This window comes from Tyto alba, unplaced genomic scaffold (genome assembly GCF_018691265.1).
Source record: "Tyto alba isolate M040663 unplaced genomic scaffold, T.alba_DEE_v4.0 Super-Scaffold_14, whole genome shotgun sequence".
Lineage (NCBI taxonomy): Eukaryota > Metazoa > Chordata > Aves > Strigiformes > Tytonidae > Tyto > Tyto alba.
Window position 1 is genome coordinate 15,965,701 of NW_024881276.1, and position 24,952 is coordinate 15,990,652.

General features: G+C 38.8%; 1 protein-coding gene across 2 annotated transcripts in view; it reads left to right on the plus strand.

Moving 5' to 3' along the window:
* Nucleotides 1–24,952, plus strand: part of POLA1 (DNA polymerase alpha 1, catalytic subunit) — a 202,874-nt gene that overhangs the window by 3,551 nt on the left and 174,371 nt on the right. The window contains exons 5-17 of one of the 2 annotated variants that reach the window (XM_033010094.2): nucleotides 727–842; nucleotides 1,092–1,154; nucleotides 2,643–2,741; nucleotides 4,645–4,840; nucleotides 5,081–5,249; nucleotides 6,170–6,348; nucleotides 9,722–9,834; nucleotides 10,291–10,407; nucleotides 17,545–17,619; nucleotides 18,866–19,004; nucleotides 21,914–22,071; nucleotides 23,361–23,445; nucleotides 24,198–24,259. In XM_033010094.2, the coding sequence (XP_032865985.2) occupies nucleotides 727–842; nucleotides 1,092–1,154; nucleotides 2,643–2,741; nucleotides 4,645–4,840; nucleotides 5,081–5,249; nucleotides 6,170–6,348; nucleotides 9,722–9,834; nucleotides 10,291–10,407; nucleotides 17,545–17,619; nucleotides 18,866–19,004; nucleotides 21,914–22,071; nucleotides 23,361–23,445; nucleotides 24,198–24,259 (1,571 nt within the window). The remainder of the gene's footprint in view (nucleotides 1–726; nucleotides 843–1,091; nucleotides 1,155–2,642; nucleotides 2,742–4,644; nucleotides 4,841–5,080; nucleotides 5,250–6,169; nucleotides 6,349–9,721; nucleotides 9,835–10,290; nucleotides 10,408–17,544; nucleotides 17,620–18,865; nucleotides 19,005–21,913; nucleotides 22,072–23,360; nucleotides 23,446–24,197; nucleotides 24,260–24,952) is intronic. The other variant, XM_033010095.2, reaches the window with a different exon arrangement.

The window sequence follows — 24,952 nt, forward strand, 5'->3', positions numbered from 1 at the left end:
AAGGTACCTTGAACAGGCAACTTCTTGGCATCAGTATATGGTGAATATGGCCAAATGGCACGCTACTGGAAGCTCTGTAGTTCTGTGTCTGTGACTAAGTTCTTTTGGCCCCTGTGATACAGAAGACAGAGGTCCATAAATTGAGGTCAAATCACTGCTAACCACTTCAGCAGTATCGGGGCAATTTTGTTTGCAGTCTTCTGTGGGTTATATATTCACTTCTAGAAGAAATGCATTTAGAAATTATCTTGGTTTCCAAAGCCAGTGTCTAAAGGATGTGTGGTCTCTTTTGCCACTAAAATACTTGAATCCTTTTAAGGATCTGGGATCAAGCGATTTTGCCAACTTTATGAGCAAACTGAGAAATTGAGTCTGATGTTAAGAATTCAAGCTTACTATCAAACTCCTGGACGCTTGTGTTTTTTCTGGAGATGCTTCCATCTAAAGTATCTTGGTCCTTTTTCTGGAGTATGAACTGGAGTATGCAAAGATCATCTCTGGTGTGACTAGGAAAGATAGGGTGCTGATAGGGTTTTGCTTTTTTTTTGTGTGTATGACAGCTGTTACAAAGCTGGTAGCAAGTGAAAGATGATTAGGTTTCGTTTCAGCCAGCAGTATAAAGGTGGAATAAATAGACTACCTCAACTAGCTATTCCTGCTAATAACTGGACCCTTAAACAATGAACTTTTCTCATGTAGAATTCACAGTTTCATTTTTTTCTGTAGGAAAAGGTGGCAGAACGTCTACAGTTGATAAAAAGAATGTGAAAAAGTCTGTGGTGTCAAAGCCAAACACAATTAAGTCTATGTTTATAGCCAGTGCCGGGAAGAAAACCACAGATGTAAGTTTTTATGTTTTTTAATTTAAGGACTTCTAACTTGTTTGCAGTGTTTCAGTGGGTGTGGAATAAAGCTCATTTCAGTTTGTTGTGTCTAGCAAGACACAGTAACTCCTATTACAATCTCTTGTGTCTGGAGCATTCCTGAAAACGTGTGTGTTTTGTAGAAACCGTTTAGTCATTTGCTGCTGGTTTCCTGATTGTGTTTGCACATATAACCAAGAACTGTTTGGCTAATCTGTTATCTTACAGAAAACTGTGGACCTGTCAAAGGATGATTTACTAGGGGATATTCTTCAAGATCTTAATGCTGAAGTAAGTATATTAATAAAACCTGCTTGAAACACCTTAATCCATTAATTTTTTCTTTCCATGGAACATCTCAAGAAAATAAAGTTCTTCCTAAAACTAGACCATCTAAGATTGCTTTCTTCCATAGCACATCTGCGTGGTATATTCCATGTAAGTATGCAGTCTCCCTGTCATCTCCACCTTGCAGAAATTGCATAACTGTATTGGTTTGATAAACCTAAATGACTATGTCCTGATTAGAGTTGGTTTATATTATTGTGATGTAGAGCCTGTGCTAATGCAGCATTCTAGGTTTTATTCAGCTTGGAGTGAAAAAGGACTTGCCTGCGTCTGAATCATGTATGCCATTTATGTGTATCACCATGCTGCAGCCAGTGTCCTGTAGGATATTTCCATCTGGCGTGTTTGTGCTCACGGGAGGAGCTGAGGGAGGACTGATTCAGCAGATGACGTAGCCTGAATTTATGTCTGCCGCCTCCTGCTTTCCACACTTTGCTACAGAGAACCAGATTAGCACTTCCGAGTTGGGAGTACAGGATGGCTGCTGCAGCAGGGTTGGACTGTCTCAAGTTAGGGTGTTCCTTGTCATTAATGGCTTTTCAATGAGTTAATGCCCCTTAGCAGGATTTCTTAAAACTGAAAGGACTGCTCACATGTGAACTGTGAAACTGCTGTAGTGGTGAGATACCGAGTTGAAGTATGTTTTATTATAATAAACATAATGTGTTTTTATGGAGCAATAAGAGGGGTATAGATGTTCCAATGTAAAGTTGTTCTCTTGGTTTTGTGTGGTTACAATTTTACTCCTCCCTATGATATCTGGTTGAGAGTTATAATATCTTAGGCTATCAGAAGCCCTCAAATCATTAAGCAAATGCATTTTAATGCTGTCACATTTTGTGGAGCATTGATAAGGGGAAATAATGCTAATAGTTACACTATGCATTCTATTATGGTAGTTAGCTGGTGGGTTTTTTGCTTTGTTGTTTGTTCTCTAAAATTTCTTCTGTTATTAGCTGTTGGTAAGGAGGAGTATAGAACATCTGTGCACGGAATTAAATTAAAATGGGTTTTCCTCTACTGTGACAGTGCTGGAAGAGCACTTCTGCCTTTCTTACGGCATGTGTTCTCAGTCCTACTGTTTCAGCAGACATGAAGAACGTCCTACCTGTTATTCTGATACTTGTGTGTTAAAGTCATGGTTAGCTATTGAAATGCCCACTGTTTGAAAACTGTTTCACTTACTGATGACAATTTTTCTCTCAAACTGTTTACCAAAAAACCTAGTGTCTGTCTTTATGGACTGATTGCTCAGGTAACTTTTTGTCTTTCTGTGGCTGAGTTGTAGATCAGGAATTGTATTTTCTTGGCAAATGAGAAATTCTGCTGGCCTTTTTTCTTGTTGATGGAAAACACTAATAACCAAGGCAAAAGAAAACACTAAACACCACCTCTTTATTTTGTCACTTTCTCTTTTCTTTTAATATTCAGACTGTTCAGATAAGTCCACCACCAATTATAATGCTGAAAAGGAAAAGATCTGCTGGAGTACCACTGAATCCTTTCTCTGTGCAGTCCCAAACTCGTAAGGTAAAGGAAAAAAAATCAAAAAGTCCTCATTGATAAGTATTGATCTGTATTTTGATTGATTTGAATATTGTTGTCTTTTATTTCTGCTTGTAGAAATTACTTCAGTAGCTTCCTTAGCAATGTTACTGTGTCACTTCATGCATTTTTATTCTTCCCCTTCCATATTAATACATAGAGTACAACCCTTTCTGTATCTTTAGTATAGTGGTAGTATATAGCTGTTACATTTGACAGGTGAAACTCTTTTTATAATGTTAGGTGTGTCACATAAAGGTGAGCTTCTGCTTTGTCTCTTTTTTTCCTAAGGGTAGAAAAGACCCTTGGGGCAAGAAAAGGGTGATGGGAAGAGAAATAAGCAGAAGAGAGAGTATTTGGGTGTGGAAAAGAATAAGAAACTCATCTTCTGCAGAAATGAAAAGCAAATGGAAAATTGAAGCTATGGATGGAAGTTTACCCTAGTGGAAAATTTTGGAGTGAAAGGGGGGATGGGCTGGTAAGGATGGAAGACTAGCATTTTGTTAAGAGTTCTGGTAGATGAGAAGGACTTTATAGTTGGAAATACAATGAGATGTTTGGTAAGAGTATGTAGGGGGTAAATGGAGTAGAGTAGATAAATCTGATCTGAGAAACCTTGTGTAATAGTGACATCAGCTCTTATGTTGAAAGTAATCACCAGTGGCACTTATTTCAGCAGTTGTATTGGAGCCTAGAAGTATTTGAAAAAGAAAAAAAGGAGAGATACAGTAAGAGATGATCCTTGTCTTTATAGTGCAAAACAGTAGTCGTAGTTGCTTTTAGCAGGAAACTGAGAAGGAAATTGGTTCCCAGGCACACAGTTCGGATATTAGCTTCTGTGGTCCTAGGAGGAGGAATTGGAGATTTCAGACAATGAAACAGATGAAGAGGATGAAGAGTGCAGCCTTAGAAAATAAATGGGCATAAAAAGCAAGATGGCAGTGATGCTTTCTACTTCAGGAGACGAGCAGGAATATAAGTATGAGTAAATTAATTTGGCTGAGCTAGCAAAAAATTGTGAAGGCAGACTAAGTAATGTTTGCTTTCTGTTTAAGTTTGGTGTTGGCCACCATAGAAGTACCTGTATTGAGATTAAAACCCTAGAAATTATTGTGTGCAACTCTAAATTCTCTGTCTGTAAATAACAGCTTTTCCCAAAGATATCAGTTTTGGACCTTGTCACAGGTTAAGGGCCAGTAGATGCAGAGATATGTTGTTGATCATGGTGGAGGCCACTTGATACACATCCCCCATAAGAGATTTGGTAGCTTCTGCCATAGTGGTAACCTGTCTGAAAAACAAACTGTGTGCTTATTACCTCGCAGTTGAGGCTGGCAGAGCATGCTGAAACATGGTTTCTTTGTTTTCCTCACTCTCTGTAGTGTCTGTAGCATGAAGAAATGCAGTGGAGAGGCAATCTGTTCTCTAGACCTGTGGTGTCCTGTAAACATCTTGAACTTATTACTGATCTGGACAGGTGTAACCTGCTGTATTGGCTATCCCCAGTTGTTCCAGGCTCTGTCCCCACCTGACATATATTGTCACATATTCAGTTGATACAGAGGTTTTAATGTAGGAAGAGAGTAGTGCTACATGGGAAAAATAGTGAAATTAACCACAGGCTTAATTAAATGTCAACCATGGCCTGTTGTACACTGCTTTTTAAAATTACAGTAGGAAGACATCACAATGGAAATGATACTACAGAGTTTAAAGTTTACTTTTGAAGAGCTTTAGCTGTCATGCTGTAAAATGTATGGAGCTTTTGCTCTAGCCCTGGTTACTAGTTCTGCAAATAGTGAGTGCTAGGCTTTTTTTTTTTTTTTTTTTCTCCTTTTTTTGCTTTTAAGATAATTTTTTTTTAACTCATGGCTAAAATATCTTCCAGGTAATCACCCCTGTATCAAAGAAAGCTCCTGCTCATCTCAGAAAGGAAGCTCTTTCTCCAGCTTCATTTCATCCTAAACATCCCAATTACACAGCAAAATCTGTCATAGTCTCTGAAAATGAGGATACCAAGTATGTCCAAAAAGCTACAGAAAATGGGGGAATAGTGAAGACAATAGAAGAGAAAGCTGTTGAAGGTATCAAAAAGAAATCAAACCCCAGTTTTGGAAACTGTTTAAATATGCCGTATTAGTGTTAAAACACCTCTTAGTCAATAGTAGTTAGAAGCTTAAATAGCTTAAATGTGTTATTTTGTTTGTATATTACTACTATATATTATGTTCATGCATATAGTATACTGTCCATGCATACTGCTCTGGTATACAGTGTGTCATTTTAATGACTCAGGCCTTTACTTCTACGTGCAACACTTCCAGGTGATGATCAGGGAATGATGGATTTTGATGAGGAGGACTTTGATGAACCTATGGAAGCAGAGCATGTGGAGACTATACCTGAGACTGCTGAAAGCTTGAAGAGAGACAAGGAAATTGAAAAGAAAGAGGCAGAGCAGCTGGAATCAGAGAAGAAAGAGACATCTGTCTTGTAAGGATCTCTTTTTATTTTTTTTTCTTCCACTAGTAAGCCTGAGATTTGTCATCATATTTCTCTTTGCCAATGGGATAATTGTGATACAGACAGAATGATAATAATTCTATGTAATTTTTGTTTTTGTAGTGACGTTAAATATGGTAATGTTGAACATGCTGATAGCTACTTAATTGAAAAATGCTTGATGTTTTGGGGATTTAGCACTTGACAACGTAACCTGTATTTCAGTACATTGAGATGACTCCTTGTGGGTGTTGAACAATGAACTTTGATGCCCACAGGCAAAAATGAGGAATTGCTAACGCTGCTTATTCTAAGTAACTGTAAAGGTATTTCCCAATATTAGTTGTAGTTAAATGTATTGTTGCTAGAAGTAATTTCACATGGTGAATGGCTATGTCTTTGGATATAGGAAAAAATGTTTGTTTGTTTGGTTTTTTTTTCCCCTGTTTTTTTTGATTGTTTGGAAGAATCTTGATTCATATGTTTCCATAACTTTAAGCTGTAAAATATTTTGTAAAATGTAAAATGCTGAAAGAGACATAAACATTTAATGACTGAAAAGGTATTTTTGCTGAAATAATCTGTTGTTCCCACTGAGCAACTTGTACATATGGATGGATATATTTGTTACGTAAAGGCTTGAATGACCAAGGCTGAAATACCAGATGAATGATTTTCAAAGTCTGTATACTGAGAACCATACCTGCGTGTGGATTTCTCTCTTTGTCACTCCATTCATCTTTTCAGTATAAATCTGAGGAAACCCATCTGTTGGGAATGTTGCTTGGTAGTGGCAGGAGCTGTCAAACAAAAGGTGTGAGAATATAGGCCTGAAAAAAAAGCAAAACAATTGTGGTAATAGCAAAGGTGCAATTTTACTTCTTGTTTCTTTCTTCTGCAAAAACGTGCAGAAGTTGTTCTCTCCCAGGTGTCTCATGTTGGGACAGAATTGATGAGGATGAAGCTGATCTAGTGGTGGCAGAAGTTCAGCTGGACCCCAGTCTCCTTCCACTTGTGAATGGGGAAAATGGTGATCAAGTCTTCAGATTTTATTGGCTGGATGCTTATGAAGATCAGTACAGTCAACCAGGTAACTGTTCAGTTAAAGGCAGAAAATGCCATTCTGATTCTTTTTATGTAGCTAGGATTTTCAGACTTGCCTAAATTACATCTAGGTACCCTGCCTCTCTGTGCTCTATAACATGTACGTTCATCTCCTGTCTCTCCACACCTGTCCTCAGTGCAGGTCCCTAACAACACTTCTCAATGTTAGTGACCCATTGGCCTTCTTAAAACCCTGTACGCTCCAGGAATAAGCTGATGTTGTTAATTTCTTATTCAGTGATGCAACAATTGAGCATGCTTTCTTCTTGTTTCTGGAACTGTAACTTAAAATTCTGGTGGATTATGAGAAAACCTATACAATAGTAATTGCACAATTTTATACGAAGGAAAGGTATGTCCATCAAGGGGGGAAGGTGGCCTGAAAAATACAAGGTCTATCTAGATCCCTGTATTCAAACTGTAAATTCCGAAGATTTTCTTTGGATTATCATCCCTAGGATACCTTGGACAGTTGAAGTGTGAATCCTATCTGTAATCGTCTCCAAAACTGTGGCGTTCTGATCTTGGCCCTGACAAAAGAAGTCACGTTCACATCTGCTCTAAGCACTTCCCATCCGTTCTCTCATTTCATCTGCAGCTTTAGGATCTTGGGTTTCTAACTTGTGCTTCACGTAGGTTTACCGGAAGGTTTCTCCATATGTTGTTGAAGGTTTTTTAGGTTGATGCTGTAAGCATTGAGTCAGATATGTTTCTTTGTTACACCTTTTGTTGTGAGCTGGGATGCCAGACTTAAATATGAGACTGTGCTGGGCTGAACAGCTTGGTGATGGGAGTGGTAATAATCACAGATATCTTGATGAAATCAATGGCTTTAATATAAAATTGCTGCTTTTAAAGACCCCACTATTGTTCTTTTTCCTTTTTTTTGTCTTCTAAGTCAGTGGTTGCTGAATGGAACATAATTATGAAAGGATTTCTGTTCCTTGCATGCAAGGAGTGTTCTTTTCTCATTATGACTTTTTCAGAATTGAATAATAAAGACTGCACCTGTTTTCAATTAGTAATGTAGAAGGGAAAATTTTGATACTGCTTTTTGTTTAACATGTTCATGATCTTTGTTTATGCCTCATTTGCTGTGATGTCAAATGCATTGCCTGAAGAGTAAATACTATAGCATAATCATAAGACTTTCAAACTTAATGATTTTTTTGAGACTTACTTTTCATAACTCTCTATCTTATCTTAGGCAGAAAACTTGAGAATTTAATCCTATTAACATTTTAAGGAAATAATGAATAAAAACTGCCCTTTCTTTCCCCTCAAGACATTTTCCCTGTCTCAACTTTTCTTGTCTTTTGGTTCATCGGCAGCATGAGCTTTCTTTTTACAGACTTTGTGTTTTATAAGCTTTACTCCAATTTTTTTCTTTCTTCCTTCCATGATCAGGCTTGCAGGGGATAGGGCCTGACACCTCTTCTCTCATTTCTTGGTTTTACATATGAAATGTCTCTGAAAACTCTTTGAAGTAAGCCCTGCTTTTATTTGTGTGAGCACGTGTGTGTGTGTAGGGTGGTGGTGTGTGAGTGTTTGATTAGGTGACCTCCAAAGGTTCCTTCTGTCCTAAATTACTCTGGTTTTGTGAAATCTGGGGATTAAGACCACTTGTTTGTCCATGCTAGAGTTGATTGAACTTTGTGTTTGCAATACATTCAGCCTTTTACCCCGTCTTTGGCTCACGTATGCTTCTTTCTACCTCACCTGCTTATATGTATGCCTCTGACAGGTTAACTTCTCCATGCTCTTAATATTGCCAGCTGTTCAGGCAACCAACTACTGTTTTGTGATCTATCCCATAGTTTCATCTTTCTGTATGATACAAACCTGAGTTTTTTTATCCCCTTTTTTTCTTAAAAAAAAAAAAAAAAAAAAGATAAATGGGGACAGAAACTTTGTCTTCCCTGTCACTTAGATCTGTAATTGGAGCTCTTTCTAGATCCTTTTATTCAAACTGTCTAAATCTTGAAGATTGCCTCTGTATTAAAATCTGTAAGATACTTTGTGCAGCTGAAGCTTGTATCCTTGCTCTCATCATCTTAAAAACCACACCATTCTCTGTCCTTGACAAAAGTAGTCTTGTTCACATCTATTCCAAGCACTCAAGAAATCATTTTTCTTAGCCTGTCAGTCTAACTCTGTCATCTGTCTTAGTGCATCTTCACTGATCTATCTTTGATCTAATGGAGTAAGAAAGGTGCCTTTACATCTGATAGATCACATTGCAAAGATAAATTATAACTCTTAACCAAGGACTTGTTTGTGCATTGTCAGACCAAGCAGAAACGCAGGTTTCAAAATCTTCTTTATGTGAAACACTGTTTCTGAGACAGTCTCAGCTCTGATATTTCTGATTTCATCAATAGTAGTGCACTGTAGGAAGAGTGTCTTTCATGTAATCAAATTCCAAATTATTTGGAGTTTGAATGTAACTCAGGTGAAGCCAGGTTTTTGAGTTGTACTTGGAAGTTTAGTTTACTTGTAATTCACAAACTATGTGAAAGTCAGCTGGCTTTGTTCTACATTATTTCAGAGTTTAACATTGCTTGACTAGCAGTTTGCAGCAGTTTAGCATTTTGTGCTAATGCCACGTTACCTGTGGCTCATAGGTGTGCATGTACAATGACGTGATGTACAGTGAAGTCAGTTGCGCTAGTCCTGCTCTGTGTAGGCTTTCTGAATGCTTATCCTGGTTACAACTGCTGTCTTAGCGTCCAGGATTTCTCACAATGTCTTGCCTCTTTAGGTGTCCTCATTTGTTAAAAAGTCAGTTGAAAATTTTTTACAGTTGTTCAGCTTCTAGTTGTTTTCAGAGTGTATTTCTACAGGTTTTATTAGTAGTAGCATCTTGATGTCACGGTGCTAAACTGTAGGAAAAATGAGTTAATTGTACTGGTCTAGCTGAAGAATGAAAAACTGTAGATAACAGATATTTCAGGAGTGATTGACAGCACAGGCATTCTGATTATCTTTAGCTTTCACTGACTTCTCTCTCCTTCCTCCCTCTTTCCATCAATTATCAAACTAATGTATGTAGAAATGGAATATCAGAACAGAATTCTGAGACTGCCTGTGTGATATCATTTTGAAATTCATATATCAGGGTGTTACTATAGTGATGGAGGTAGGGGCATGAAGGACTATGCAGGTATTTATTTGTAAAGCAGGTGTTTAAAACAATTTAGAATGTGCTGATACATCAGAAGGATTTGTTGTTCAAGGACCTAAACCAGAAATGGTTGTGTTTCTGTGCAAGAACACATAATAAGCTGTTTTAAGCAACACTAAGAAGGATTAATTTAAGAATTGCATATTGAATTCTTTGCTCTGCCCTTCTTCCTTAGGCGTGGTATTTTTGTTTGGCAAAGTTTGGATTGAATCTGCAAACACCTATGTCAGCTGTTGTGTGACAGTGAAAAATATTGAGAGAACTGTTTATCTACTGCCACGTGAAACAGTAAGTATATCTCTTAAGCACGTCAAACATAAGTACCTTTCATTCTGCTTATGGCAGGTTATGAGTTCTGATAGTGTGTTTATGGGAACTGTTGAAGCCAGTGTTGTCTGATGTAGGTGGTAAAGTTAGGTACAGTATATACACGGTATATCATCTGAGATGCAGAGTAGTGTGTTGCTGCTTCCCCCCCTTAACTAACAATTGCAGACAAACTGTTACTTTTAGACTTGCTGCTTAGGCAATTAAGTTTTCTTGAAGTATTATTAGAAAACTCAGTGCTTTTAAACCACTGTTTCAAATAATGTTTTTTAAATTCGGGTTTTGTTGGCTGACTGCATTGTAGTTTTCCCTTTAAGAAGAGATGCATAGTTCAAAATAGCAAAGCAAAATTCAACTTACTGGTCATGTCTGCTGACATTTTTTGTTAATTTGTAAAACCTGACTTCTGTTTTTGAGGAAATCGACCTATCCATTGGCAAAGAGTTGGAGACTCCGGTAACTATAATGAGTGTTTTCAAGGAATTTAATGACTGCATTTCACCAAAGTATAAGATCATGAAGTTCAAATCCAAGGTTTGTCTACACACATCCTATTTGGTCATTTTCTGTTGTTCTGGTTCATAAGGTGGGAAGTCTGTTGAAACACTGTCCAGTGGGGGAGATTATGCTGAAATGCAAATATATAACTCCTGACATGTCTAAGTGTACCTGCTTGTAAAAGCCATCCCAGCATTTTTCCAGATATCCACGCACCTTTAAGAACAGTAAATCTGCAGCATGATTGTTCCACCAGAAGTTTAAAAATACTACGTTTGAAAATACTCATTCATTAGCTTCTTTAAAACTTGGTTGAATGTCAGTCTGTCTTGCTTGTTGAGCTGTTTTTAAGAATACAGAACAGATAGAAGTTCTAATACCTAAAGCCTGGGTATCAGCTCATGGTGTAAAAGCTTAAAATGAAAGTTTGTGTTGTCCAGCAGGTAGATCAGTACACTGGGATTAGACTGTCTTTGCATTTGACCAGATGTCATATTGAGCTTTATCTCTCCTCCTTCTCACTTTTGGAGATTGGTATTTTTTAGAATGTGTGTGGTTTGGAGCATGGATTGTCATAGTGTATTTATACAGGAGGTAGCAATATGTAAGGACTGTCATCCAGTCTTGAAACTTAAGGTGTTATGGGATTACAGTTATGGGCAGTAGTTTTATAGTGTTATTTTGCTGTGTTCTGTTTGCTCAACAAATCCTTAACATTGGAAAAACAGGGTGTTGCTATAATGGAAAATTTGCACATATAGTACTATAATACTTGTCATAAGTTTGCAGGAAACAAAGCTGATACTGCTGATAGTGTTGCAGATTTGGACTGAATTAGTTTGCTAGTGTGAGAAAGCTTTCCTTGTTCATTTACATAGAGCGTTTGTATTTCGCAGGGGGGGTGTCGGGCAGAGGTGGGGAAAGGTGCCTAACGTGCAAGTTAGAGGCAAAGATTTGTTCAGAGTGAAGTGCTCAGGAACTTTTCTGTTTCTTGAAGTAACGTGTCATTAGTCTGGCAAAGCTGGCTTCCATTGTAATTACTGGGTGGTGTCCTGAATAGCTGATCAGGAAATGGGATGGCAAGTAAAAATGCAGGAAGAATGGAATTTAACTATATGTAAATGAGGGAAAATAAAAACAAGTTAATACAGTAATTCAGGTTGGAAAGACCCTCAGGAGGTCATCTAATCGAAAGCTAGAGTACTTCTGAAAGTTTATATTGTTAAGGTGAGAATGTGAGCCATGTTTCTTAAATGGCAAATTCATGTAAGACATGACATTTTTTCATCAATGTGTAGCTTAGTGCATTATTTACATCATTCAGGGAAAATGCATGTCATTTAGTACTTTGTAAAACTTTTTTTGTTCTAACTTATTTTCTCTCTCACAACTCTGATGCAAATTTAGCTTTTTCAGTTTTCTCAGTGTTATTTCTCTTGTATAATTGATTATAACTTAGTTGTTATGTATGGGGGTCAGAACGGGATGAATTTAACAATAGGTAAAAAAAAAGTTTGTAATAGCTCACTGTTCAAAGACCCTTTCCGGAATGAGGGAGGAAACCCAGGGCAAATCAGTGCTTCATTAAAAAAGAGGATACAAACACTTGTACTCCAGAAATGGAAGGAGAGGAGGAGGTGGTCTCTGAAAAGATATAGGTCTGCTAACAGTATCTTAGGAAACTTTCACCTGCTTCATGGTGTGCTGGGGAAGAATAGTGTAAGTGAGGTAATGGAGTAATATAGTTTAACTTTGAAAGATGGCTTTTAAAAATCAAGGTAAACTATATGCAGGAAGTACTTGAACTGTTATTTCCGATGTTAGTTCAAAGCTTATCAATTTTTTACTGAGTTTACAGAGAACTTTAGGTGAAAGACTGAACGGTGTTGTCCGGACACATGGCTACATTGCATCTGGGGTCCCTGGGCGTGACACAGGAGTGATCCCTAGCAGGAACAGGGAAGTAGCAGCACTAAGGTGCTGTTCAGATCTTATCTAGAATATTATAACAGGAAAGATTAACTTAAGCAGCAATAGGCACAAAAGATGTTAATGAGAAGGATGAGACAAAGGGAGAATCAGTTATACCAGAGATGACTATGAAAGAGCTTTAACTTTTTTTTTTTTTTTAGCCTAGTAAACTGAAGAATAATGGTAAGACCTTTTTGTTCTTCAAAAACATTAAAAGGGAATAAGCAGCAAAAAAGCTATTTAAAGGACAGTTTTACCAAAAGAACAAATTTATAAATCTTAATTTATGAATAAATTAGGCAGGATAATTGGGGGTACAGAGAAGCTCTGGAATAACCTATCAGAATTGTTTCTGAACAGTAAGAATTCAAATTCTGCTTGAATTCATCAGACTCTTCAGTAAACCAAATTTTACTAACATGGTAAAAGGCTATCCAGCTTTATTTTGCTGGCATAATTTTCTGCTTACTTTTGATAGTTACTGCCTGCTGGAAGGGTTTAATGAGAACTGGAACTAGCAGGAGACTATGGCACTAGTTATGTGGGGGATAAGAGAAGAGATAAGATTGAAGAGCAGGGCTGTTGGTGGGGCCTTTGGAGGATTATTAAGGGATAATATTACAGTAACTCAGCTCTTCTACTTTAACACAAAATTGACTGTGAACAAGTGGCACCAAATCTGGCCAGGCTTACATCTCTGCAGCAGGGAGTCCTTTTGCTGCCTGCAAGATAATTGTGGAAGTAATGAGATTGTCGCATTACTGTGCCCTCCTTTTCTTTTGTTCATCTCTGAGAGACCTCAGTTTGCCTCATTATATACCTTATTAATCTGTTTTTCATAAGGAGTCATCATATTTCCTTGCAGTCCTACCACCAGAGATGTGTGGTGTTATATAGCCCTTGCATGTGTGTTTCCATAGGGGTGTGCAGGGCTCTCCAACTGAAATGGTGGTGACACTCAGCTGAGTGAAGGCTCCAAAAAAGTGATCTCCACACAGTTGTGACTATGTGGTTAAGACCTAATATACTTTACAAGAACTCTCCTGTTCTGTGATGTGCAGCCTGTGTTCCTCTACTGTGTTATTAAGGGTTGGTGTTTTGAAAAATTTTAAAATGCTCATAGCAATATTGCTCAGGTGAGCAGAGCACTCGTGAGCAATGCATTCAGAGCAACACGAAGTTTCAGTTTTGGCCTAGTAATGGGAAACTGAGAAAGGTTACTTAGCATACCTGCCATGCACCCAAAGTTCTTTTATTCAGAATACCCAGTTTTGTGATGATGGGGAGGGAGCCTGTATTTATGCACCGAGACAAGCTGTTCTCTGCGTGTGTGTGCGTGGGTGCATCTTGGCCTTGCCAACCAAACTTTGTCCCTGTGCACAGATACACTTAAGCCACATCGTTTCCTCCTGCACCTGCTGCTAATTGTCTCTTCAATGGGCTGCACTGCTGCCAAGTTCGCAAGTCTTCACAAATCAATTTGAAAGCAGCCTTACTCCACTTAGGAACTTAGCAGCTAATCACTGCTGCTCATTTCTGCTCTCTGAAGGGCCACTTGAAGGGCATATTACTCTGCAGCAAAGCATTCATTCACTGCAGTTATGACCAGACGCTTGTGTAATTGAGCTGAGCTCTGTGGAATAACGCAGATGAATCACTGCAGCGTACTATTTTTACACTATGTTCAGCTTGCGTTTGCAACAAGAACTTGTTTGAAGCTTGAGAGGGTTTTTTTAAATTAAAAAAAAAAAAAAAAAAAAAAAAAAAAAGGAGGGAGTGCACCAGTAATAAGTGCTAAAAGCAGTGCACCGCCATCTGTTATGTTACAGCTATGATGTGCTGCTTTGGCTCAACATTTCAGATCTACATTTGCATGCTAATTTGTAATGCTGTTCTGACTTCATAGTGGTGCTCTTGTACCGAGTCATATTACTCTTTCCTGCTTCCATGTAGCTGTTGATGCCATAGTTGTTTCTAGATTTGCCTTCTTCCCATTTATAGCAGAGGGCCCTCTCCTCTCCTACCCAGGCTTTGCAGCCTTGAAACTGCAGTGGTGTTAGAAGTAGCAAGCTTAACTGCTCATTGTAGTTCTTTGAGGGAGCTACTGCTGATGTTATTAATTTAAGCAAAAAAAGCCCAACCATCCAACCCCAAAACCAAATAAATTCCAGTATACCTAACTGTGGATATATTTTGCTTATTTGTAAATTTGATTCAAATTTATGGTGACTTTGTTTTTTCTTATCAAACTTACTGTAGTGGTATATTGTGCTGACTCTATGTATAATGTGCTGAATTCAGTGAACTATTCAGTGAAAACAGGCCTTTTAATTTAAGGGGCCTTTCGGAGTTCTTGTAGTAAGAGTAATGTTCTAGCGTAGTTATGGCATAACATAATAACAATAATATATAACAGCAGTGCAGATAGTTTGTGAAATATTAACAGGGCAGAACATACTTCTTACAGGGTAGATCGTGGCATTGCAGCAGGTACCATAAAGTTGTTCTGCAGGATGTTGTAATTATTTGTAAAATGAAGGTAGTTATTCTTAGAAACTGACAAACTGTACGTGTTGTGGAGAATCATTATTGTTCTTGAAGAAAGCAGAAGTGATACTTAGTTTTCAGTAAAGTTGTACTGAACTTTGTTAGATATGTAAACAATCTTGACTACTTTCTAGTAAAACCAAAGTCACTCAAAATGAAGAATACTGTCACAAAAGTGGTTTTGTTCTAAGCATGTAATAACAGCTGGCAGATGGTTGGGAAATGAGCTTTCTTGGGTGCATCTCTGAAGTGCCAGTACACTAAAGCATGCCGTATAAAAGGAGGAACTGTGTGCAGTTACAGAGCTATGATCTCATTGGGATCACAGACATGTGGTGGGATAGGACGTGGTTAAGAAGGACAGGCTGGGATGGAGAGGAGGGGCAGTCCCTTTTATGTGTCAGAGCAATGAGGATGCGTGGAGCCCTGCCTAAGGATGGGCAAAGAGCTGGTCAGGACACAGTAATGGAGGTGACATCATGGTGGAAAAAGAAGAGCCAAAGGCAAGGAGGCAAAGAGCAGTAGGAAGGGCTTCTCTAGGTGCAGGAGGACTTGGGGAAAATGTAGGCCAGCTGCTGTCAAAGGTACAGGGGATGTGGTGACAAAGGGCATGGAAGAGACAGATACTCAGTGTCGTCTTTACTAAGTCCAACCTTCAGCAATCCCTGACCCCAACAGACCAGAAGGAAAGCCTGAAGCAAAGAAGACTTGTCCTTGGTAGAAGGGAATCAGGTTAGGGAACGTTTAAACAAATTGGACAGACACAGTTGCATGGGACCTGATGGGTTGCACCCATGAATGCAGAGGGAGCTGGGCAGTGTCACTGCAAGGCCACACTTGATTATTTTTATAAGATTATGTTGATCAGAGGAGGTTCCAAAGGACTGGAAGAAAGCAAACATCAAAGCTATTCTCAAGAAGGGCAAGGAGGAAATCCCAGGAAACTACAGGCTGGTCAGCCTCATATCAAGTCCTGGGAAAAGGTGGTGGAGCAACTAATTGTGAAAACAACTGCTTTCCAGACACACAAAGCACAAGAAAGTGGATTTACAAAGAGGAAATCATGCTTCACCAAGCTGGTAGCCTTCTGTGAAGAGATGAATGACATGGTGGACAAGGAAAGAGCAGTGGCTGTTGTTTATCTTGCCTTTTAGTAAGGCTTTCAACTCTGTCTCCCGTAGCGTCCTCAAGGACAACCTGATGAAGTACAGGCTAGGTAACTGGACAGCGAGATGGACTGAAAACCAGCGGCGCTGCTGGGCTCCAGGGGCTGTGATCAGCAGCACAGAGTCCGGGTGCAGGCCAGTCCCTAGTGGTGTAACCCCAGGGGCTGATACTGGGTCCAACCCCCTTCACTGTCTGTGTTGATGACTTGGATGACGGCACCGAGCGCAGCCCCAGCAAGTCTGCAGGCAGCACAGGCCAGGGAGGAGTGGCTGGTACACCAGACGAGGGTGCTGCTGTTCCGAGGGACCTCGACAGACTGGAGGTGTCTCACGGCCGACAGGAATCTCATCAGGTTCAAAAAAGGGAAAGCGTAAGTCCTGAACGGGGACTGGAATCACCTTGGGCAACAGCAGGTGCTGGTGGCCGACTGGCTGGAAAGCAGCTTTGCAGAAAAAGATCTGGTCATCCTGGTAGAGGTGAAGCTGGGCAAGAGCCAACAACGCACCTCTGCGGCAAGGACGGCCGTGGGCACCCGGGGCGGTGCGAGGCAGAGCACTGCCAGCGGATCTCAGGGAGGGGCCTTCTCCCTTACGCAGCCCTGGTGAGACACAGGTGGAGTGCTGCCTTCAGCTGGGCTCCCCGCTATGAGAAAGACGCGCACATACTGGAAAGAGTCCAGCACGGGACCGCAAAGATAACGGCAGGGCCCGGAGCGTCTGTCATGGGAGGAGAGGCTGGGAGAGCTGGGGCTGCTCAGCCTGGAGAAAGGAAGGTTTGGGGTGAGGAATTGGTGGTGCAAATCTTACCATTGTGTATAAACACCTGATGGGCCGGAGTAAAGACGACTCTGGCAGCCTCTCTTCATGGGTGCCCAGCGGAGGACAGTAGCAATAGGTACCATTTGAAACATGTGAAATTTGTCAGAACATAAACTCTCTAACCGTAAGGGAGGTCAGGCACTGACACAGGTTGCCCAGAGAGGCTGTGGAGTCTCCATCCATGGGGATATTCGAAACCTAACTGGAGAGGGCCCTGAGCAACTCACCCAAGTTGACCCAGCTCTGAGCAGGGGGCTGGTCTAGACAATCTCTGGAGATGCCCTTCCATCTCAGCCATTTTGTGATTTTGTGGTGCTCTGCAACCACCGATTCTCATGAGCATGTCTGAAGTCTGTGAATTCACAGAACACTTCCGAGTTTCTTCAGCTATTAAGCTTGTATGGTTTTTGTTTTGTAATAGTATACTTGTAAGTCAATTCTGTAGAAACTCTTCATGCTAAGAAAACCTAAAGAGATTATATACAGGTATTGAAACATTTTTACCATCTTTAGATGGTTATAATGAGTTGTGGAATTGGTAATAAGTGATCGAGCCCTTGATATTTGAGATGTATGTTTTGTCTGGCCTTTATTTCATTAACTTTCTGATTGGATAGAATGAATATTCAATTGGGAGATACTGAAAAATTAATATGTTTGTTTTATATAGAAAGTGGAAAAATATTATGCTTTTGAAATCCCAGATGTTCCAGCAAAATCTGAATACTTAGAAGTTAAATATTCGGTGAGTATAATTAACCTGATGAAAGACCATAACCTGTTTTCTTGTCTAATTAGTAACTTATGATTTTACTAAAAAATTAATTTGCAGAATTTGATCTTTAATAGCTAATGGCTATAACTCTGTTGCAGTGTGTTGTTAGTTACTTACTGTCTTATAACTAAAACAAAAAAGGGGTCAATGCCTAAGCCTGTGGCTTTTTTTGTTATCATTTGTACGTTGGTTAGTCCTTAATAAAAGCATTTAACTACCAGGTAACCTATAATGTACTGATTTGCTAGCGTTAGCTCTATTTGTATAAATAAAACATGAGGGGAAAAAATACATCCTATAACTACTGCATTCTTCCCCAATTATAATTTGCTTATTGATTTACAACAATCTATATTCCAAATTATCCTGCTTTATTTTTTATCGCCTTGTCACTGAATCAACTAATCGGCCAAACAACGCTTTAGTTGTACTGGGTCAGGGCCAGAAATACTGTAAGATGTTTTAAATTACTTACTACCCTTAAATATTTTGCTGAATCCACGTCCAGAATGTGGCTGTTATCTCTGCTTATATGACTCTTGCAAATAGCAGCTGGGTGAGAAAGACTTTTGTTGAAAAGCTGTAAAATAGAGCAGCAAGGATGGAAAAAAATTCCTGTGAGAACATCACTAGCTATTCTTCATTAGCAAAAGCACTAGATTTGGTTTCATATCTAAGCGACTCAGCAGTCTTGAGCCTGTTGGGTCAGTTGATGGGATAATGCCTTCTTAAACCATTTTTAATGCTAGTTCTAGGTGCAGAAGCAGAATCCCATAGAGATTTGCTTGCTATCTCACATTTTTCTTCACCTGTGCAGAAACACTACCCAGTCCTTATATGACAGACAAAGCTAAAGCTGTAACTATCTAAGTAAGTTTACAACATGAGCAGTTTCTGTATTAAAATGGTCATTGAACATTGTTGTAGTCTTGGCTGATGATAGTATTGCTGTCTTATATCCAGTATGGATGAAAAACTTTTGCTTCTGTGCATTTTTACGTTACTGTCCTGATTGTGTTATGCACGTATTTAAGTTGAGTCAATAGTGTAATTTATTCAGTTACTGTAAGGTGTTATGGGTTAAGGCTTTGCCTGAGGGAAATTACAGTGATTTCAGGTATTGTGTAGTTTTGTTAAAGTGCTGTCTGAATATAGTGTGTCAACCTTGAAGACTTCTGTGGGGTGAAATGACTCACTGTTCTCTGTTCCTTGTTAGGCTGAATGCCCTCGGCTTCCTCAAGATCTGAAAGGACAAACATTTTCACATATATTTGGAACTAACACCTCTAGCCTGGAACTTCTTTTGATGACTAGGAAGATCAAAGGACCATGCTGGCTGGAAATAAAAAATCCACGTATGGTGGTTTACATGTGAAATACTTGGTTGCTGGAAAGCACACATAATTATAGATCATGGGGAGGAGGGGAAATTTAAATTGTACTGATAAATTATAATTTTGTAAATTAACCCTGCGATTTACCTGTGTAATTTTCATTATCTAGTACAAATTGTAACTTATTCTTCCCTTTTTGAGAGTTTTATCCATATGAAGTTGCACACTGTTACAGATGAGATAACATTGAATGGCAGTGAGAGGGAACTAGGCAGTGCCTAGCGGCTACTCTTTGGTGCATACCCTAAATCCACCTATACTGAGCTAAAGTTAGTTTCCTAGAAGTTTATTCCTCTTTCTTCTCTTGATAACTTAAGATTTGTGGGTTTTGTACAAATGTATCTTTTTAAGAACAAACTACTGTTTAGATAGCTTTCTTTTGTTTGTATGTTAAGGTGCTTTTTTCCTGACACTTGGAAAAGTTTGTGGTGTGGAGCTTTTCTAGTTTGAAATCCTTCCTGCCTCATGAGTGGCATGTACCACTTACAGGTGATTTTGCCACCTTGTTTTGTCTTGGTTAGAGCCCTTTCTTCAATATGTGCTGTGTATTCCCAAGAATGTAGGGAAATTGGTCGTAGGGACGGAAGCTTCATCCATTTGTGCAGTCTCCCTGGGGCACTTTGAATGTGGAACTGACAGTATGAATGCTGACACCAGAAGGATTCTCCTCTTCAACATCTCACTCAGTCACTGGCAAAGCTGATATCAGTAAGGATTTTGAGCTGGAGTAGACAAGACAAATTCCTGACTGCCAAAAGACAGATTAGCTCTGATAGGTTTTTCACCAGGCATTGGCAGGCATCAGTGTACTTTCTGGCACTTATTGTAAAGGCCTAAGAGTGATTTTTCATCTGCACTCTTTACCCAAGGATTGACCTTGTATTTCTTTGGCATTTTCTTTCTTCAGCTGAAAAGAACCCAGAGCTGTTTTGTTCCTCATACCCAGTGTGACAAATGTTATGGCAAAGATAACCAGCAGTTCAGGCAGTATTCAATTTTACTGAATGCTGATGTGCGTCATCTCCCCTTAGAACTACCTTGCCTGAGCTCAGATACTGATTCTACTGATACTGATCTAAGGGAGCTCTTTTTTCCCCACTCCCACATCTCTATTACAGCCTTCAGGCTCCAGAGAGAGTCCGTACCTTGATATCAGAATTGCTCATTTCAAAGCTGTGGCGTGCCCACTGTGTTGAAAACTGTCTGTTAAGCTGGCTAGTTGTATTTTGTTGTGAGGTGATGGTGTATAGTTTATCAGAATGTTCTCGCTTTCTTGTGTAGCTTCCCTTCCACACTTCCCATAGAGGGTTTTAGGGATGAGAAGTATACCTGGAAGGTTTAGAATGAGCTAGTTTCAAATCATTTGATCAGACTTCTACAACTTTTTCAAAACCTCTCAATATTCATAGTGAAGCTGTCTTTGCAGTTTGAGTATCAGTGCTAGATAGGACCAAAGCTTTTCTAGAGCAACAGTCTCCAAACTTGTCAAATTGTGCACCCTGTCAGTAAAAAATTGAGCATGTACCCCCAATATATAGATACTTATTTATAAATTATATGCATGTACTACTGTACTAATATATTAATTACATTATAAAATACAGAAATAGAAATTAAAAAAGGATGAGGTACGTGATATAAACACTTTTTAAATTATTTATTTTATTTATTAATGGTACAAAAAATAGTTTCTTCCCACACCTCAGTGGATTGTCTTATGCCCCCCACTTTAGAGACCACTGGTCTACAGAGTATTAGTTGAAATTCTGGGTGTTAAGATACTGGAGATCAAAGAAAAAAGGGTGTTAAGCAATTGATTGCCTGTCTTCCTTCAGAGGGATCATCAGTATTTTATAAATGAAGAGGTTTTAGTCAGTGACCTGCTTGCATTTAGAGCAAGGATAATGAGAAAAGGTAAAAGATGTGCGTTTCCAGAGAGGGGTGAAATAATTTTGCAGGGAGTGCGATAACTAGGTCTACCAGTAGCTGTCTTCAAAAGGTTAATTTGGCAGAAATGTAACCTCTGCTTATTGTGTGTAGTGAGTTACCTCATCAGCGTCTTCTGTGAATGATCTTTTTTTTTTTTTTTTTAAGCAAGTGCAGAATTGCAGACCAAAAAATTTTCAAATCATAATGGGTGGTGAACATATCTTTATATTTTTTGCTATATATCTACATAATTTTTTAGCTCTTGTACAGTTTATGTCTAAATAGCTTTCTGTGGTCTCTCTTACATTTTAGGATAGTTTACACTACCAGGGTAGGATTGATTCTCTTATGACATCTCCCATCTTCTTATTTCATAATTGTGTTTTTGAAGGACTATATCTAAATTAATTAATTATCTGGTGCATTTTAGTCAGTCATATGTTCTTGCTCTCCTTTGATAAAATTGTTTTGATTAGCACTCTGGCCGCCTTTTCTGTAACATTTGAGAAATTTCTGAGTATTCTTTAATTTCACTTCTATTAATTTAATTTCTATGAAGCCTTCTCTCATTGTACTGACTACAAGATTAGATGCTAAGAGGTGGTATATTAATTTATGTGGAGTTATGCTCACTTGGTTTATACCTTTCTCTACTATGACTCTGTATAAAGCTGCCTGAAGTATTTTTTTTGCATTACACATCTTCCTGACCTTGGTACATATCTTTCCTCTCTTTCGTGTTAAAGAGCCCCTGTTGTGACTAGGCTTCTGACTGGGGAGTCAGGGCCCAGGGAGTTAAAAATTGGGCAGTATTAGCCTGGATCTTGGACTATCCCACAACAGTAAAACATTAAAAGGATGTGCTCTGTGCAGCAGTGCCATTAGAGAAGCCTCACCGGTGGTTCCTGGAAGAGTGAAGGTGGTTTGTGTTGTTTCCTCAGAGCCTTCAAATCAGTCAGTCAGCTGGTGTAAGGTGGAGGCTGTGGCCACGAAGCCTGGCTTGGTGAATGTGGTTAAAGATCTTTCTCCTCCTCCTCCTCTCGTGGTCATGTCCCTCAGCATGAAGACCACTCAGAACCCAAAGACTCACCAGAATGAGGTAAGTAATCTGTTCTCATTCTGGTTTGGTTTGATCCGATCCTTTGGCATGTACTAAAATTTTTCTAAGGCTTGGAAGAACTTCACCTGATAAAACATATCTAAATATATTTAGTGTTGAATAACCTTTCTGTGCTGTGGGCTTTTCAAAGAAATTTTCACTGGGGTCTCAACAGCATGAGAACTGTGGGTGCAGGGGACCAGTTTGGCAAGAATAATTCATGTGAGAGGGATTCCTGTGTATTTTTTCAAGCCTTCTATTTTGTCTGTAGTGCATAATAGTTATAAATGAGACTGTCCCAGGACAGCTGTTAATGGATTTTTTTTTTTTTTTTTTTTGGTAGAGTTAATGATAGGTTTTAGGTAAAATGACCAGGTTTTTCCTGCTGATAAAACTTGTTTTGAAATATAGTGAGAATCAGGTCTAAATCTTATAGCACTTAGTATTCTGCTGTAAGATCTTTCTTTTCTCAGAAATCAGGAGACGTGTAGATGCCCACTCTCAGTTGTGGACTGAAGACCACAACGTGTAGTCAGGCACGTTTATCTGTTTTTTATCATAATTCTCCTTAGTTTAGGAAGAGATGTAGTATTCGCTAATAGGATAGAATAGTTGTTTCTGGCTAATTGTATGGAAGAAAAATTAGGCTGGCAAATTTTTCAAGCAGAATTAGTCCTGGTGGTGAAGTTAAAATTTTTTGGGGGAGTATGGAAAACTCCTGATTTCTGGCCAATGTAATGAGACATACACAAGGTGGTACCAGCCGGACTCTGCTTGCCAAGATGTTTCTAAAGGCTGTCTGCATTATCTTCTGTTGGATTTTCATGACCAGTGACTGAGGAGCCAGGACATCCTGCCAGCAAATCAAGCAGAAGCACGAGTAGAGCTGGTAGCTTCTAAACGCTAAAACCTTTTGGCAGTCTTGACAGCTTGCTCAGGGCCAGCCCTTTGGTGGCAAGGCTTCTCTGCATGTCCTGCATTGCTCACATCTGTCCTGCACTTCACAGGGAATCTGTTAAATTGTGGGGTCTGTTCAGATTCAGAACAAAATTTGATAAAAGCAGAGTTTTCCAAAATTAATTATTTTTCCTCTCAAATTTCTAAGATGATCATTTAGGAGTAAGTTCTGCTTTATTTTACTTGATCAATTGATAACTTTACTGATTTTTAACTGTTTATAGTTGCAATTAATTTTAAAAAGAGATGAGGAAACTTAAAAGGAGGGAAGAAATGGGTATTGATAATAGTCATGTTTATGAAGTTGTGTATTCTGTATCTCCTTGGTACAGGTTGTGGCTATTGCAGCTCTGATTCATCAGAAATTTCCTTTGGATAAGGCTCCACCTCAGCCTCCTTTTCAGACACACTTCTGTGGTATGTAATTGGAACAGTTTATGAGTATAATTCATTCAAAAAATAATTTCTTCAGAGTTGTTCTTTTGTTGTTATAGTTTATGGTGGGTTTTTTGTTTGTTTTGTTTTTGTTTTTTTTTTTTTAACTTCATTCTGTCACTCCAGCAATAATGGCTTAGAATAGATAAGTGATAAAGTTTCAACTCCCAGGCAGGCTTTTCTCCCTATTTTTAACTTCACTTAGTTTGAGATACTGCAAACTAACCCTGCTCTATACAGTTTCCTATCATTTTTATTAGTTTTACTTCATCGTGTGTTCTCTTGGATTACTTCCTTCATCCATTAATTTAGACTATTTACTGTGACTTACTTATTTTTCAGTTCTTCTGGACAGAATTAAAAGAATGTGACATTTATTTATAAATAAGTTTTCTTACGGAAAAAAGTCTCTCATGGCAGTGTCATTATAGTAAGATCAACTAAACCTTGAGATTCAGACCCCAGTTGGAAGTGATGAAGTGTTGAATGCTTGTGAGAGCAAGTTCTTCAGAAGCTGTGGACAACAGTTTTAATCTCTAATGATAACATCAAATATGACTGATTAAAATTGCTTACCACTACTAATTACTCAGTTATCTTAAATATTTCACATGAGGCTAGCTTTTTGGAATTAAAGATGAGTTTTCCTTAGCTCTCTGTGTTGTGGATAGGTGCCTATGGGGAGGGTACAATTAAGAACTTGAATATAAGAACAAATACAATTTCTTTTGCAGCTGTTTCCAAACCAAATGATTGCATTTTTCCTTATGACTTCAAAGAAGCTATTAAAAAGAAGGTAATTTAATTTTGTTAGCCTTCTTATTGCAGTACCTTTTAAAATCTCAACTTCATGTTGTTTTGGGTAAGCTGTGTAAGAGAAATAGAATGGCATGATTGTTTCATTAGTTTTCCACTCTGCAAACCTAAATCCAGGTGTTTATTCTGTGTTGCTTGTGAAGACAGAGGTATGTGCTCTGTGTGATTCAGTACTGCTGCTAGTTCTGCACATAAAATAGATGGAGTGTTAGACAAGAGAGTTGGAAGTGTTTTGCAAAGAGGCTAAAATTGTGATTTGTTTTCATTATACCTGACTGTGTACTTGTAGTAAACTGGGAGAATTTGTTTCTTCTTGCCGTGGAGCATAAAGTCTAAATCTAGAAGACATCCTTTCTAAAGGGCACTGGGAGAACTGACAGAATAATAAAGTAACCTATTTTCATTTTCCCTCTGTTTCTGTGTGATCTTAAGCCTCTGATGGAAGGATGCGCATGGAGCATTTTCCTGGTGTGCTTGATTCTTAGGAGGCTCTTAAAATATCACTAGACACCTGCATACAAAAGCAAAATGGAAAAAAGCCTCTGAGAAAAGCTTTCTATGTCTATGGGAGTGAGAACAAAAAGCCTGGAATTATAGAAGGAAGGGGAGAACTCCATGGTGCTTTATTATTGTCTTGTAACTAGTAGGGGAGAAGAGATGTTTCCATTTTAAA